At 41.3% G+C, this 18,174-nt stretch overlaps 1 protein-coding gene across 1 annotated transcript; it reads left to right on the forward strand.

The window, feature by feature from the left end:
• Positions 1–839: 839 nt before the first annotated feature.
• On the forward strand, positions 840–14,878 carry TMEM30A (transmembrane protein 30A). The gene is made up of 7 exons (XM_075414493.1): positions 840–1,146; positions 7,076–7,192; positions 7,809–7,916; positions 9,014–9,101; positions 9,574–9,717; positions 11,338–11,544; positions 13,360–14,878. Exons 1-7 carry the CDS (start codon positions 880–882, stop codon positions 13,551–13,553), a joined length of 1,125 nt encoding a protein of 374 aa, XP_075270608.1. The 5' UTR covers positions 840–879; the 3' UTR covers positions 13,554–14,878.
• Positions 14,879–18,174: the final 3,296 nt, after the last annotated feature.

Raw genomic sequence — 18,174 nt, forward strand, 5'->3', positions numbered from 1 at the left:
TAACAACTCTGGCAGTAACGTCCCTACGCGCACTCACTGCGCTCCGATTCGCCCCCGCCAACAGAACGGGAACACCGCGCACCACAGCTCTCGCCAGCGGTGGCTGGTGCGGACAGGACCTCTGCTGAGGGACGTGCTGCATTGTCACACCTCTACAGCGGCGCTGGTGCTGCTCCCGTTTACGAGAGCGGGACGCTCACGCCAGCTTCTCCGTTTTCGATCCCAGGGCCGCCGCCTTCTCCCAGCAACCCTCTTCCGGTGCAGCGGGGAAACGAGGGGCGGGGGGCTCCGCCTGAAGCCCTGAAGGGGGGGGGGGGGGGGGGGCAGGCCGCAGGCCCGGAGCTTTTCCGCTCAGAGGCGGCCGCCGCCGGCCGGGCTGGCCTCGCCCCGGCAGCACAGGGAGGCCGGAGGGCGGCAGAGCTTTCCCCTAAGGGGGACGCAAGGCCGCACGGCCCACGCTGAGGGGAGCTTGGGGGCCGCCTGGGACGTCACAGCCTCACTGCAGGAGGGCGAGGCAACCGGAAAGTGACGCAATACTCCGGGCAGCCCGACAGGCCTAGCGGCAGGAGCGGGAAACACCGCCCCCGACCTCCCGCCCGCCAGCGCGCCACTGCGCATGCGCCCTCCCGACCCCACCCTCCGGCCCGAGGAGAAGCGCGCAGGCGCAGCTCGCACGCGCACATCCGCCGCGGCCGTTCCCTCCCCACCGGGGAAAGGCGGGGCGTGTTTGCGTCATCAGTCGCGCGCCCCCCCGCCTCCCCCCCCCCTGCGGCGGCCGAGCGCGCAGGCGCGGTGGCCTCCGGTCACGTGCCGGCGCGGGGGAGCGGGGTGGGGGGGGGTGTCCGGGACGCGGGGCTGGCGGCGCGGCCGGCGGCAGCCATGGCGGTGAACTACAGCGCGAAGGAGGAGGCGGACGGGCACCCCTCGGGCAGCGTCGGGGTGCCGGGCGGCGGGGCGGCGGGCGGCGGCGGGGCGGTGAAGACCCGCAAGCCCGACAACACGGCGTTCAAGCAGCAGCGGCTGCCGGCCTGGCAGCCCATCCTGACGGCGGGCACTGTGCTGCCGGCCTTCTTCATCATCGGGCTCATCTTCATCCCCATCGGCATCGGCATCTTCGTCACCTCCAACAACATCCGCGAGTACGAGGTGCGCGGGGCGGGGCCTGGGCGGGGGGGGGGGGGGGGGGTCGGGGTCGGCAGCCCCCGGAGGCTGCAGGGCCGCCGGCCCGCCCGTGGGCCACCGCCATTGCCATTGTCTCTGTCGTATCCCTAGTTACCTGGGAGAAGAGACCAACAGCTGCCTCACCACAACCTCCTGTCAGGTAGTTGTAGAGAGCAGTAAGGTCCCCCCTCAGCCTCCTCCATACTAAAAGTGTTTAATCAACATGGCCCAATGCGAGTTTTGTTCTCAGCAGTACAGGAAGCGTGTGCATCGTCTTTTGGATAGCTTGTGGCAATGGATTATATATGTTTAAAAGTAACAGAGTAACTGTAGTTTCAGGACAAAGCTCTGTGGTGAATGTATTGCTGTAATTATGTGCGCTAATAATCTAATGTTTTAGATGCACTGCGGGAGACCGAGGTGTCCGGAGTAAGCTTGGAAACAATAATCGAAGAGTGTAGCTTTTTCTAATTATATTCTGATAATTAACCTCACCGCTGCTGTGAAAAGTTGCTGAGCATTAATTGAAAACTAAACCGTATATCACTATTAGATTCACTGGATAACAGAATCACTTAGTATTATAAGGAAACAACCCAAAGAGCTCAGGGACAACCTTGAAAGGCAAATTGATGGCTGTGATTAGTTTCAGTGAGCTAATGCAACCCAGGTTGTGAGGGGGGGAAGTGTGGTTTGTTGGATTATTGTATGAATTTCTATGGATCAAATCATTCCAGTTACCAGAGTAAGTTGTCACTTTCAAATAAGTAGTGTTCAAGACAGGGGCTTGGCTAGTGGTAGCAATGTGGCAGTGAAGCCCGATTAACTAATTAAATCCTGAGATAGACAACGAATGGTATTATATTTTCATATTTCTAATAAAGTGCGAACAATGTTATAATAAAACCAGCTTAAGGTTTGCATTCCTTTTATGTGAAGAACTAAAATTCCAGTCAAGGAGAAAAGCAGAAGTGAAAAAAACCTCAAAATTGAAGTGTTTTTTACACTGCCAAGATGTTGTATGTAGGCATATTTTTGAAAAGCAGTTGCTTCTTGTGTCAAGGTCTGAGGTTATGCAGAACATCTGAAAATTGACACAAGTGCTTCAGAACATTGCCAAGTTGTCATGGGCATGTGGACTATTAAATGGTCATGTTGTAGTCCTATTTAAGGTAAATATGATCACATGTTTTCAGCAGAATGCTCAATGGAGAGAAGTGGGAATAAAAAATCTGTTCACTATTTTTTGTTAACAGTTGCATTTGAAATAGCCATTTCTATCGTAAAGCAATACCAAATCTTAAGATCGTAATGACTGTAAGGTAAATATAGTTGGATAAACATATCTCCCTTTTTTGTTGTTGTGTCTGGTTCTACGTTGATCTGTAGGGGCAGGAAAGGCTTTAGAGTTTCATGAGTCCTAAAATGTAAGCAACTCCTTGTGCCTATACTGCTGCTGTATGCATATACAGAATTTTTATGCACTGATGTTGCTTAGCAGCTCGATCATGTACTCTGGTAAGTTCCAGTGGGAGCCAAAACCCAGATGTTCCCACCTAAAGTGCAGGACAAAAATTTATATATGAGCTGGGAGCATGACTGATGTTCCCCAATGCAATTAGATTGCATTAATGTAGTGGAAGATGTCCCTGCCCATGGTAGGGATGTTGGAACCAGGTGATCTTTAAGGCCCCTTTCGACCCAAACCATTTTATGATATCAAACAGTAGTAGCCATTTATATTTGGAAACCAGTTAGCAGGTGCTGGCCTTCCACCCTTTCTAAATTGAGGATTAGAAAGAGTTTCATTCGTGTGTTTGTTTTGCTGTGTGGGTTCAGACGTGTGTTATCCACCTCACAGGAAGCGCTCCCAAGTCAGATCATTAGGCTTTTGTGAGGACAGGGTGGGCAGAGTTCTTGACTTCTGAGAGTATGATCAGACAGTCAGGGGATGCAGGTAAGAATGGAGAAACTTGGGTTCTGTTTGAGAGCCCAGCTCTGGAGCCCTCAGCACAGGAAAGCCGTGGAGCTGATGGAACAGGTCCAGAGGAGGGCCACAAAAATGATCCAAGGGCTGGAACACCTCTCCTGTGAGGAAACGCTGAGAGAATTGGGGCTGTTCAGCCTGGAGAAGAGAAGGCTGCAGGGAGACCTTATTGTGGCCTTCCAGTACCTGAAGGGGGCTTATAAGGAAGATGGGGACAAACTTTTTAGCAGGGCCCGCTGCAATAGGACAAGGGGTAATGGTTTTAAACTAAAAGAGGATAGATTTAGACTGGATATAAGGAAGAAATTTTTTGCAGAGACAGTGGTGAAGCCCTGGGACGGATTGCCCAGAGAGGTGGTAGATGCCCTGTCTCTGGAAACACGCAAGGTCAGGTTGGACGGGGCTCTGAGCAACCTGACCTGGTGGTAGATGTCCCTGCTTATGGCAGGGGGCTTGGACTAGATGGCCTTTAAAGATCCCTTCCAACCCAAACCATTCTGTGATTCTATTCTCTGATCCAAACCATTCTGTGATTCTATTCTCTGATCCTCATGTGTGTTTTAGCAAGTGTTACAATGCAGAAATTCTGTGAGTGAGATGATCATTCTAATGGCAGCTGAATGTTGGTGGGGACAAAAAATAAATCAAAAAAGGCTTTACAGTTGCAGCAACAAAATGTAGAGGAAGCGTTTTACAGACCCAAAATTTGGGCTCCGAACACCAGCGAGGGATGCAGTATAAGACACTGCTGTCACCTGTATGCTTAGTTGAGATGTGTCCCTGCTTAGTGTGCTGTCTTTTGTTAATAGCTTCCAAGTATTATTCACAAATACCTGTAAATTTAGCTCTGGGAGACAAGACATCTAGAAGCTAGGTGCAGTGACTAAGCTCTTTTAAAAATGTAATCGGGGGAGGAAGCAGAGGTAGTTATTTACACCCACCTCCTAGACAATAGCATACTTGTTAAGTGTGTGCATGCATATGTGTGTGTATATATATATGCACGTAGCCGCCTGTAAACTTAAGTGTATTGGAGTTGAATGTATAATTTATGCCCCTGAAATACGTATTTATGTAGAGTTGAAATGACCCTTTGCTGGAACTAGATATTGCAGTCATTAGTATCTCTGCAAGCTGTCCTGTTCTCATACGGGTGCAGGGACTGAGCAGCAAAATGTAGCTTTTCCATTGATTTCCTTTATAAGCGCTCTTGAATTCAAATATGGAAGATTTCCAACAGCTTAAGTGTACTAGAATTTATAGGTTTTTTGTGGTGAATGTTCTCTAGCATTTTCTCACTGTTTCAAAGGGTATAAACAGCCATTTATCTTGGGTCTGTCATGAAAGTTGTTCATTTGGGTGGAAAATGAGAAACAGCTGTGTAAGCATGTCTTTTTGCCCTGTTATGAAAGGGTGAAAGAGTTCTTTATTTACTGTTTGTTTTGGTTTTTTTTTAGAATGGATGAGAAGCGTTGACAGACCATATTAAAATGTGATAAAAATTGAGGAATATTCAAAACACTAATTGTGTAGGAAAGAGATCTTTGTGCTGTGACTGCTGCCATGAAATGCATAATCGTAGTTAAAAAGCCAGATAGAGTTTAAGGCGTGACTGGGAATGAAGAACTGTAAGAAAGTAAATTACTGTTGCATACATCTTCAGTGTTGTGTGCAGTTCCAGTAGCCCCATCTCAAAATGATACAAAACTGACTAAAATCTGCAGAGAGGGATAACGAAGAGGACCAGAGTGATGGGAAGCCTTTTGTACAAGAAGTGGCCGAGCAGAGTAGGATAAATATGTGACAGCGTATGAAGTCTACAAAATAATAAATGGTTTGGAGAATACGTATATGCAATAGTTACGTTATTTCTACACTGCAAAAATGTAAATCAGCTGCGAAGGGCATCAGGAGCCTGAAAAGCGATTGGTGCAGGATAGCTTCGCTATACCCGGTGTCCTTAGATCAGGGGTTGCTGGGAAGGGCTGGCTCTGCATGGGTTTGTCATCCTCAGCTGCTGGCCGACCCCTGGGGGCAGAGTGCTGGGTCAGGCAGGTTCCAAAGTCAGTTCTTCAGTTCTTGAAGCCGTGGTTTTGTCATTTTGTCAAGAGATGAAGACAGATACCTCTGTCCCTTTAGTTAAGCTGTCTATTGAATGTAACCTGTAAAAGTGGATGTGGAAAAAACCGCTTGTGTTGGCAGCTACTGTATGGGAAAGCTCTTGCATAGGATTGAAGCTGATAGCGGTCAAAAGCACGGTTCTGATTCAATATATATCAATTTCATGCTCCACAGAATTTAGTCAATTATATTTTTAGAAGTGAATTCTTCAAGTCTTTTGCAGCTTTGGAGTATTTTAGTTTTGTTTTTGATATAAACTTCTCCACACACTGAAGAACTAGCTCAAGGATATGGAGGTTTCTAAAGGAAATGCTTGTTTAAGATTACTTTAGCAGGAAAAAAACACCCCAGCAAGTTAGCCTTGAAGAAACGAGGTGTGTTGTTTGTTGAGGGCAGCGATGGTCCCTCTGTCTGCCGTAGCTAAACGGAGCTCTTCGAGACTGCTGCAGTAGTGCTATTTCTAGATCAGCATAAACTCAATATCTTGTTCAGCAAAGGAAGCGAAGATTATGTGATCCTCTCTCTCTGCCAGCTAATAGCTTCTGAAGCTGACTCGTTTCAGTTAGGCTTGTTAGGGTGTAGGTCTCATCTGTCAAAAATCTGTCAGCAGAGCAGATACTAATAAAAGTGCTGAGGGAAGGGCTGCAGCTTAATAGGTATCAAAGAAATCGCAGGAGTAGAGACCTTGAAGTTTCAGAGGAAAATAGGCTTCAGTTGTTCCCTGAACCTTGAAACTGCATGTTTATTTTAGCTAACCTTAATACAGGTATTAGGATAGATCATAAATTGCTCTAATTCTCGATAATCCGTTTCATGACAAGCATAAATCAGGGCAAACCATTTGCAGCAGCCTTTTGTAAAACTATATAGGTATTGTAGTGTAACTGATACTGCTGTTAAACAGTTTGGTACCATAACTTAGTGTATGTTGCACCAATCTGAGTCTAAACTCTAAATAGGAAGTTCATAGGAAATGTAGAAATACGTAGTTTGTAGTTAGATGGAAGCTTTCTCCTGCTGCGCTTGGAGCCAGCCTGCTGAGCCCAAATGATTTCCTGGTGTTCACATGCTGGAGCTGTGCGTGGGGGAGAGCTGATGTGGTCAAGCGACTTCGGTTGGCTTGGGCCATAGAGTGAGCTCATGGCTGCTCAGGATATGTTATGCATAACTGTCCAGGTAGCCAGTATGTACAGATTTGGAATACTGGCTTCTTTAGAGCTACACTGTGAAAGACAGATAATACTGTATAAGCCAGATTAACACTGGTCCGTCTACTCGTGTTTTACCATTCGTGGCAAAATGGTATTAGTGTCTTCATCTTCCCTATATTAGGAGGGTTCTTGGGCATTAAGTGATTTTTTTTTTTTTTTAATGCAAACCTTTTTTATTAAATATCTATACTTTTAAAAATTTAACCTCTCTGGGAAGCATGTAAAAGCTCAGATCTGCTTGTCATTGTGTGTGTGTGTGTGTGCGTGTGTGTGTTTGGAAACATCAGGTTGTCTGGAGTATCTTCTGTTTATGTTTTGGTGTTTTTTGTTTTGTTTGTTTTTGTTTCATTTTCCCCCAGCAGTAATGGCCCATCTCAGTGTTAAATTTGTTTGAGGTTGAAATTGAGCATATAAACAGAATCACAGAATCATGTAGGTTGCAAGGGACCTCTTGAGATCATCAAATAGGCCTGAATGGGCTTTTGGAGTTGAGGTGTAGTAAGATTGCGAAATCAATGCTCTGTCAACTCTCTGGCTTATTAATCAATTTTCTTTACTCTCCCATTGTAAATTAATGACTTGTTTTCTGTTACAGATTGACTATACAGGAACAGAGCCTTCTAGTCCCTGCAACAAATGTTTAAATGTGTCCTGGGACAGCACACCACCTTGTACTTGTACCATCAACTTCACGCTGGAACATTCATTTGAGGTATGCTACCCAGTGTGCAAAGTGAAATTAGAATAGTTTATGTGGTTTATTTTGTAGTCAATAGGAAAGCTGTATCACTTCAGTCTTAATTTTTTTTTTTTTCTAGTTTAAAGGATTATTTCTAGTTTTCCTGTGAACTTGGATCTGATTTCTGTGGATGAGATGGTTTTTAATGCCTCTCTTTATCTGGAAATGTACAACATTAAATGGAATGCTTGTGTTTTACATGCTTAGATTTACCATATGTGTCATAGCTGGCGAGTAGGTCAGGTATTCCTACATAATTTACAAAAACTCAGTTCAACAAATATTGGAAATATTTGTAAGTGCTTTCTGAAGAATTGGAGGCAAATAATGAGGCTTATGTGCTTAACATCAGGCAAGATAGGTGTTGGGATTAGTGCTGGTGAATATCATTCGGATAGTTTATGGCGTGTTGATACTGTTTGACTTCAGGATACCAGCTTATGTTAGGATAGTACGCTTACGTACTCGGTGTGAAGAAAGGATTGAGGCTCCTACTTTATGAATGTTGCTGTAAAGTAAACACATAAGGGGTTAAAAGTTAAGCTTTGTGTGAATGAAAACCCCTCTTGCCTGATGTTTCTTCTTGTAGAGCAATGTATTCATGTATTACGGACTCTCCAACTTCTATCAAAACCATCGTCGTTATGTGAAATCTCGAGATGACAGCCAACTAAATGGAGATAACAGTTCACTACTTGTAGGTATTCCTGCTTCAGTATTAATAAGCAACTAACTTTTGACTGTTGCATAAATCGCCACATAGCAGAGTATTTATTTTAAGAATAGTGAGGTACTTGAATTTTTGCATAATAGAAGACAGCTGTAAGGAATTAATGTTTTATTTGCAGAAAATAACTGTAAAGTACTGTAAAGTTTCATGTCAGTCATTTCTTTAAATGGACAACAATGCAGTACTTCAATCACTTTTCAAATCTGAATAGTTTTAAACAGTCTTGTTACCTTCAGTCAGTAGTATCTATCTGTATCCATTCTGTCTGAAGTTTTTGTTTTCAGTATAAAATAATATTTGGTTACCTAGCACTTGGTTTGGATATTGCAGTTAAATGCATTCATTTTTGTAGACTCTGGTTCAGTGCCGGACATCAGCAATATTGGAAAATATCAGTACTGTGTATTCTGTTGAAGGCACTGCGTAATGTTTAGGACCAGACCTCTTCTTTTCACGGTTTTTATGAGGAGTGGAAATACAGTTGGGTTCTTGCTCCAGCAAGAATGATTCTCCTTTTTTACCTGTAAAGTTTAAAAAAGGAGAGAGTTTCAGGAGACTACATCTGATGACTGACGTGGGGCTTTGAGGGGGCTTTTTCTGCTTGCATTTCTGGCATGCTGTAGGAGTTCTTGCAACCTTTTGCATTTTACGTTATGTTTGGTTTCTTACTACAGTCTTATTTTCTATAGCACTGATGCATACTTAAAAAAATCCCCAACCTTTAAGAATACTTGAGTACTACATGTTGGAAAACTGTTTCTATTAAAAGGCAAAAGAAAAGAAGTTCTAATAGCTTTCAAGAAAAGCCTTATTTTTAGTTTGACCATGGTGGGATTCTGACTTTTATTTGTGTTTTATTTAGATCTTATTCCTGCTTGTAAAAGAAAAATTAATCATGCTAACCAGTACTGAGCACTGAAGTATTTGTAAATAACCTGACATGTGAAAAGACTATTTTGTGGTACATTAAAGATGTGCACATTATTGAGGTACTGTAGTAAAAAACAGGTTAGGTGGATAAACTAGCACAGACTCACCTGCCTTTTTTTCTTTCTAACTATCAGAATCCAAGTAAGGAATGTGAGCCTTACCGCACAAATGAGGACAAACCCATTGCTCCTTGTGGAGCTATTGCCAACAGTATGTTTAATGGTATGGTAACACAATTTTAAGTTATCACTTGGATGTTGTTGTGATCTAGTGTATTTTCTGTGTCGTGTTGCAAATTATTCTGAATAAGGACATCCTGGGCTTTTTTGTTTTGAGTTAACACATTTTCATTGTTCAGAATAAAATGATCTTTTGTTGTACTGCTGTTGCTTGTTTCAAAATTGCTGTGAGAATTAACTTAATTTGATAGCGTGCAAAGGATGGAGATACCTGTTGTGAGAAGCTGTTGCTGCTGTGGAGTAGAAACACAGATATTGTATATGGATAATGCACTGCTATCTAATATACACAGATTCTTAGATGACAGCTTGTGATTGTGGCAGGCAAGTAATAAATGCCTTGTCCATTTTTTTTTGTTTTGTTTATCTTGGAGGTAATTGTTTCACTGCCTGTCAGGATCATCTGTCTAATGAAAGTTTCTGCAGCTGGTTTTCTAATTTGATTTTCTCTTTAGATACATTGGAATTATACCGCATTGATAATGACACAAGGACTCCTATTACTTTGATTAAAAAAGGCATTGCATGGTGGACAGATAAAAATGTAAAGTTCAGGAATCCTACAGGAGATGGAAATAACTTAACTGCACTTTTCCAAGGTAAAAAAACAGAATGAAACTTCAAGAATAACAAAACACTTCAAGCACCTTTTGATTCCAGTGAATTTTACCTCACTGACAATATTTTACTGAACGTGCTAATTAAAAATATTGTAGTTCTCTGAAGAAATCTGAGCTAATGACTACTGTACTATCTAGAAAGGTTGTCTTTAAATAACGAAAGCTGCAAATTTCATATGACAGTAATACGTGCATTGCTGTCGTGGTTTAACCCTGGCTGGCAGCTAAGCACCACACAGCTATCACTAACCATGCCCCCATCCAGTGGAATGGGGGTGAGAATTGGAAGGGTAAAAATGAGAAAAATCATGGGTTGAGATGAAGACAATTCAATAAGGAAAAAAAACCCCACACCCCAAAACAACAAAGAGAGGAAAATAAATCCAAGAAAAACAAGGGATACAGATGCAAAAGAAAACAACTGCTCGTCACCAACCAAGTCCCCGAGCAATGGCAGCCCCTGCTTACCTCTACACACTTGGCTTTTCATTGCTGAGCACATCATATGGTAAGGGATATCCCTTAGGTCAGCTGGGGTCAGCTGTCCCAGCTGCGTCCCCTCCCAGCCTATTGTGCACCCCCGGCCTGCTCGCTGGCTGGGCAATCTGAGGGGCAGAAAAGGCTTTGAGGCTGTATAAGCACTCTTCAGCAATAAATAAAACATCGGTGTTTTGTCAACACTCTTTTCATCACAAATCTAAAACGTAGCAGGATACAAGCTGCTGTGAACAAATTTGACTATCCCAGCCAAAACCAGTACAACTGCTATAATGCTTGGATTTAACTTGAAAGGAAATCCTGCCGTTGTTTAATCAAACTCTTCATATGGAGTTTTCATTTAAATGTTTCTGCTGCTAGATTGTGCAAAGTTTTCTAAAAACCTGCTTGGTTGTTTGTGATCAGAAGTGACTGATGTCTCTCATTTGCTAGGTTAAATACAGCTTGGTAAACCAAAGTTTTCTTTGGCCAGCAATGTCTGAAAATAATCTTCCTCAGGGCTCTAAGGGGGGTGTGTGTGTTTATACAAGGTATATAATAATTTCAGGTTTAACCTGATGTGAGTTTCTTGCTTAGTCACAGCCAGATTATGTTACCAGTCTGATGCTGCCCTTGGAAAAGCAGATACCTTACCCTAATACAGGCTAGAATTGTATTTCCAGTAAAATTAGCAAAAGCATTAGTATGGCGTCATCTAAAACATTGTACATAATTTTATTTGCTCCTGGTCCAGGAAGTGCTAGTCAAACTCTAATAAGTGAGCAGAGTAAGTATCATCATAACGGACAACCATCTCACAAAAGTAATGTTTTGAGACAAAGCTTCCTAGCTATAGAAATGTGTAGGGGAGGTGAATTTGTTTAAACAGATGGACACTGCTGTCACGAGAATAAATGGATATGCACTACTATTTAAGCTACAAAATAAAAAGTTCTTCAACAGCCCAGTGTCTTGCAATGGTGGTGAGTCAAGCAGTCTGTTCATACTGTTTGGAAGTTAGTATGCTTGTTTTGTAATATTAGGATGAATTTTGATGAGCCAGTGTGTTACTTAGTCCTGTACTTGGAATACTTTATTGTTACTATTTTTGTTTAATCCTAGGCACAACAAAACCTGTGAACTGGCCCAAGCCAGTGTATATGCTGGACTCGGAGCCTGACAACAATGGCTTTATCAATGAAGACTTCATTGTGTGGATGCGTACTGCGGCTCTGCCAACATTTCGCAAGCTGTATCGTCTCATTGAGAGGAAGAATAATTTACAGCCTACCTTACAGGCTGGAAAATATTCTTTGGATATCGCATACAGTATCCTTTGAAAAACCTTTGAAAGCAGCTGAGGGCCTCAGCTGGATTACACGGGCATATATATTTGTGCAAGTTCAAATTCAACTAGCATTTTTTCTTACCAACTCTAAAAAAAGATGGTACTGAGCTGCAGTTGAAAGCTGGTAGTGAGAAAAACTGGTAGTTAGAATTGGGTAGAATAATTACTGTCTTATACTTCTGTGCAAGTTTTTATAGAATTAACTTGTGTGTGGCCTGTTAGAATATGAAATCCAGTGCAGTTTTTAGACTTCACAGGTGAAATGACTGGGTTAGACTTAACATTTTTGAATGTAAGTGCAATTTTCATCATAATATTCTTAAGCTATTTTGTAGTTCATACAGAACTACATTCATATAAAATTACATTTTTTTAACCAGGACGAAAACATTCAATACAGTTTAAAAAAAAAACAACAAAAAAACCCCAAAAAAAACCCAAACACAAAAAAACCCCAACAAAACTCTTTAGAGGAAGCCTTTGTGAGGAGATAATGCAGTTGTTAATCCTAGGGAAGACTGCAGTGTAGAATTTACCCAGTAGGCAAATTTTGGAGGACACTGGTGTCTTCTCTGTACGCTAAACTTGAATTCTCACAGGTGTTTGGTCAGTCTCATTCACTTTTTTCTTGCGCATCTTGTTCGTGTTTTTGGGTACTTGCAGTCCCCAATAGCTGCCTCGTGGGGTAGAGGCTAAAGTCAATGGATGGGAGCACTTCTGTCTGGTAATTTTGGGGCAGATTGTCTGCATTTTGGCGCACAGGAAGATAATTAAGCATAGTTCAGGTCATGCTTAGCCATCAGGTGAACTGATAAGCCTTACTGAAATCTGTTAAATGGTCTGAGTAACAGTTACCCAGGTTCTAGTTTCTGCAAAATAGTATATATGGGCGCACTTTATTTACTTCTGGTTGATAATGTGGCTGATTTGCAGTGTGCATTTTTACTCATCAACGTATGCACTGCTAATTCTTTGGTGCCTTCCTGTGCTTTCCTATGGACTCTGTAATTACTGCTTTGACATTAAAGGGCATTGAATATCTGGGAGAGAAATTTTTCGTAGGTGCAGGAATTAATGTTCCTTCAGGAGTTTGAGGCCTGCTTTGGGTCCTTCTGTGGCTCCATGTGTTGTCTTCAGATTATTCTCTACTTGTAGACTTGCTCCAGAGCAGCGTGCTCTGCTGTGCAATTACTTGAATCTGTGTATAAAATTAAATGAGTGGCTTCATAGTGAGAGGGAAATCAGATTGCTTGGGTGGTGTAAAAGAATTGAGAGAAGCACAGGAAAATTGCAAGAACAGAGGCAGTTGGTAGCCTAGAAATTTGAGAACTTTAATTTTGGGGTGTGATGACAATATGTCATCAAGGGCAGGCTGACTTTGGAGGTCAGAAAAATGCCAGAGCTGTGGATCAGGTGGAGAGGCCTGTCAGTCTATTTTGGACAAACTAAAGACTAGGTAGAAGTGCAGGAGACTAGGGGAGGAGGGTTGTCATAGTTACCGAATTCTTAAAATTTGAAAGCACTTAATGACAATTTTTAAATAGCTACTGCAGTATTTTCCTTTGCTGCAAAACTGTTGGCAGTGCATATAAAACTGAATGAACATGAAGTCACTAAGAAAAAGTTTATACTGAAATATATGTGACAATTAAAATTTAGATTTCCCTGCACTTCCAGTATTCAAAGACGGCAGTTTGTATTTGGAACCTTAGTGAAATGATCCAAAATTTTAATGTGCCTGACCACATAAAGCTAGATTTAGAAATGTGCTTCTTGTTTTCCTATATGTTTTTCAGATTATCCTGTACACAGTTTTGATGGACGAAAAAGAATGATCCTAAGCACCATCTCGTGGATGGGAGGCAAAAATCCCTTTCTGGGAATTGCTTACATCACTGTTGGGTCCATATGCTTCTTCTTAGGAGTTGTATTGCTGATCATCCATCACAAATACGGAAATCGAAACACTAGTGCAGACATTCCCAATTAATCTTGCATTCTGAAAACAAATGTACTGCATGTGCATCAAGGCCAGTCCAGAATGGACCCAGTTTCTGAAAGATAAGTCTCTGCTTCTGTCACTTCTGAGACTGGGGACATCATTTTTACCTAAAGCTCCCCTTTCCCATACTGTGGATTAACTCTTGAAAGTAACAGGTGTACAATTAGCTATATTGATTGTATCTCTGCCTATGTCAGAAACAATTTTTCTGGTATTTGCCTCTAACCAGGCAGGCCACACGATGCATATAGCTCCTCTTCCCTTGATGCATCTGCTGCTTGTTCATGTGCTGTGTAATGTTGGTATGATTCAGTATGTACAGGTTGTCTGGAGAAAGACTGTTCTAAGATACTGTAAATTGTTAGCTTTCCGGAATTCAGGTGTCAGGGCTGTGGAAAGGAAAAGTCAAGTCTTAAATGTTGTTTTCAATTTACTGTCTCGTGTGCATGGGCTCTTACATTTCTTGCAGAGATTTTAATATATTTATATAAGTTGTTAAATATTTTTCCTGTGTCCTACTCTGTTATGTTAAATCCTTTAGGTGCTGTGTAAATTTCAGCACTCTGGATTCTTTGTATATTTACAATATATGTGCCTGGCCAGTAAACTAGCATCCTATGAAGATACCAGAAAAGCTATTTGCTAATTATCTGTGTGAGTCCCTTTTAAAGTTTCTTCTAAATTGGGAATGTTTGCTGCAGGTAGAATCTGCTTTTTTCTAATTTTCATTGCTTTAAGTCATATCCAATACAAGTTCATGTATTGTGCTTGCTGGTTTTGCTTTTTATGAGCAGTTCCAAGTTAATCAAGAAGAATCTAAAATGTTTTTTCTGTTCACAGTTTTGGGTGAATTCCTCTTACTGGAGGAGTTTCACAATTTTCTTGAGGCATATGTATTCTGAGCAGGCTTTGTTGTAAAGGAATTGTCAAATTCTTTTTCCTTATTTGGACTAAACACCACGATAAATTTTTGCAGTGTTAAGATAGTAAACTATAGAAATCCAAAAGTTGAGATGGCAGTAACCTCTTTTCACTGAAATGCAGGTTGAGCTTGCTGTGAAACCTAATTTAAATACTGCAGTTAGAAGCAATGTGCAGGTTAGTGTCTTAAATCAAATTACAGAAAGGTTCACTTTAAGGTTTAATTAAAAGTTAACTGTAATCTGTAAAATACTACTTTTTGGTGACTTTTTTTTTTAGGTTATGCACAGAAATTGTAATGTATATGGTGGAGATTACTTTATATGCACTAGCTTGATAAAGTATTGAGTATATTAAAAAAGACGTAATAAATACTGCCAACCATTTAATAAGAGATTTTATTTTGTTCTTGAGCATACATTTATTTTCATCTGGATGAAAAGATGTATTCTCCTTAAGTGTGAATGCAGTTTAAGTGAGTTGTGTTTCCGGGATTGCATATTTGTTACAAAAAGTTGTTCATTCATGGTCCAATAGCTTAATGTACAGCCAGCTTTCAACAACACTACTATCACATCAACACATGACCGTTTTTAATGAATTACTTGTGTAATCTTTCCAAGCTAGCAGTTTAAGTCTATAAGTCTGTATAAACTGTGGAATTGGGCAGCATTTCCGGTGTGCTAGCTTTCTGTAGCTCCATGTAATAATAGTCTGTTTGAATAGCACAGTGTGGCAGCACAGGACTTTAAATAGTCAAAGGATGTTAAGATTTTATTTACAGTGTTGTATCTATATTGCTGGCATTACAGAATAAGGGTACGTACCTTTGTGTATAGCAAGACAGAAAACTTACACAAACTTGTAAACTGGCTTTCATATGTAGAGCAGTTGCTAGTCCAAAATACAGTAAGCAAGTAAGAGGATGCTTCCCAGTTACTGGTTATTAAAATATTTTGATTTTTAAACTTCATCACTTGAAATGCTTCATTCATAAAACCTATTTTTTTCCAAGTAGGAAACATTGCTTTTTGGGCTGTGTTCAGTATTAAAAACAAAGTATTTTTCTGTCTTTGCCTTAAAATATTTTTCAGTGCCTTACCTTTGTTCTACTGACTATAGCTGTCAGTCCTTCTTTGATCTTTTCAGTGAAGTGCATGAGGATAAGAATTACTGTCTGTTTGGTTTCTGTTACAATTACACTTTTTCTCTGACAGCCTGTAGCAGTAAGTACTTGTCAGGCAGTGTGCTTAAGGAGCATAAAATGCTTATAAGAGCTTGAAATACTAGGTAGAATTTGTAAACTCTTCCCTCACTCATGCTTGTTTGTCTTTATGTCACGTTGATAACTATGGAGATCCTTGGATTTTGTATTTCTTACAAGTTTCCCATATGTTATGTGTTCAAGGATGAAAGCACGGCGTCCCTGTCTGACACTTCTCAGGGCAGTGTCACTGTCCTGGTGTTCAGCGTCATGTGCTGCATTTGGGTTTGACCACCTGTGACTGGGTTCTTCAGTGCCATCCTTCAGAGGTATTCGCTACCGGTGTTCAGAAATACAAAGAGCAGTGCCTCTACTTTCCAGGTCCCACTTTGGCGCTTTCCAAGTCTTACCCAGCTGAGGCAGTGCCAAAAGTGTGAGAGATTATAAAATTTCTGAAGGCTGCTGCTGTTAGGAGGGTCTGCTCATGAATGGATCTTTCCTGGAGAGAGTAATTTGGAAACTAGGATGTGTCCCTGTCTTATGCAGTAGCTCTCCAAACAAATTCTCTTGGGTGAGACCAACTTCCTTCTGGTTTCTTGTAAAAAAATCTACATCCCTGAACAAAGCAGATTGTTACCTCGGGTATTTTTTGTACTGCATCAGGCTATTTGGGGAGCTGTCGATCGTGCTTTGCTGAGTCAGAGGGAAGAGCTGCCAGCTGATAATTGGGATGTGAAGGATCTTTCACAGCCATTGCCTCCCAAGGTCACTCTGGTACTGAAAATAGGTTCTCAGCAGCATGGTTTTGCTTTAGTTACAAATGTTAAAGCTTGAAGAATGCAAGCCTTGTCTTTTTGTGTAGAAATCTCTGTGGGAGGAAAGGCTGTGACAAGCTAGGGTCAAGTAACATCTGCAAGTGTGTATTATCTGCTTGACTCCGTCAGATAGCGCAATGAACGTGGCTGGTGTTTGGATTGGATTCACAAGAAGCGTTACGGACTGCATCTGTCTCTAGATGCCCTGCTTGCAGTGGGAAAATAAGGGTTACAATGTCTGTAGACACAGATGTCAAAGACTGAGTTGGAGTGAGGGTCTGGTGGAAAAATGTGACTAAGTCTCAACCAGAAGGTACTGACAGTTACTTAAAAAAAAGTTTCTGATTGGAATGCAGCTGCTGAAGACAAAGAAGGCATAACCAGAGAGCAATCTGGAAGCACTGCAAATGATCCTGATCTTCAGAGTTCCCATGACAAGAATACGATTTCTGATTTTGCATGAAATTTTGTGATCTACCTTTACTACTATGTAAGTTTGTTTTATATAAAAAGTTTGATACTTTTGTTTCCTGGGGTTGTTCCCTGTAACTGAACTAACTAGCTATGGTGAGTTAGAAATGAAGAGGACAAAAATGCAAAGGCCTGCAGGAAGGTCTGCAATACCAATTTTAAAGTCAAGCAAGTCCTGTGAGGGTTTTGTATTGACCTGGTCAGTGAATTTAAAAAAAATTCCCAACGAAAACAAAAAAAAACCCAACACCCTAAAATGTCCCACATATTGAATACTTGTCTGTATTGAACAGCCTGACAAAAAAATCTCACTTTCAAAGTAGGAGAAAAAATGTGAAAATCTCTAAGCCAGTTTTACTCCTGCTCTCTTCTCAGCAACGTGGCCAGTTTATGGAAGAGGCTGCTTCTGACTGTGAAAATAGACTCTGAGGTAGAAAGCTCACCTGCAGAAAGTTCTTTCTCTGTAGCAGTAGTATGGAATTTTCCTCAGATCAGGAGAAGTATTTTCCTGTAAAAATGCCCTGCATTCTAGCTCACGGAATCTGTTCTGATCACTGTATTGCCTTCTATACCTAAATGTGAAGTCTAATCTTACCTGACAGTTTCACTTAAGACTGAAGTCCATTACGAAATGGCCTGCTAACTATTATCAGGCCCTTGTATGACCCGAGTCTCAGCTAAGAAGCTACCTTCCTGTAAGCCTCCCATTCCAAACCTGCTCAGCCTGTGTTGGGAAATAAAGTAATACTGCCCATCGTTGGACTTGCACCAACTTCTGCTAGACAGTCTGAAGTTGGAAAATGATCTTTCTCATTTCCTGTTGGGAATGAAAGAATAAACAAAGGGAAATAAAAGTGTAAGTCAATAATTAATGAAGCTCAAGAAGTTTTAAAAAGAAAATAATTTAAAGTAGGTGGGGTTCTTTCTCTGGTTTCAGATAAAGATGACATAAAAGAAAGAATTCAAGCAAACAATACCAGAGTGATGTACAAGTTTAATTGAATTTATACTTGAGGATTGTGCCCAAATTTTGCAAAATACAATGGTGAGATGTTTAAGTAGTGTTAGCAGGCCAGGAATGTAATTAATGACCTCATTAATTCTGTTGTGAAAATGGGAAATATTGGACTGTGATATTCTTGGAAGAAATGAAAATATGATCATCTCCAGGCTCGCCTACTGAGGCCTGGAGTCACAT

This window comes from Opisthocomus hoazin, chromosome 2 (assembly GCF_030867145.1).
Source record: "Opisthocomus hoazin isolate bOpiHoa1 chromosome 2, bOpiHoa1.hap1, whole genome shotgun sequence".
Lineage (NCBI taxonomy): Eukaryota > Metazoa > Chordata > Aves > Opisthocomiformes > Opisthocomidae > Opisthocomus > Opisthocomus hoazin.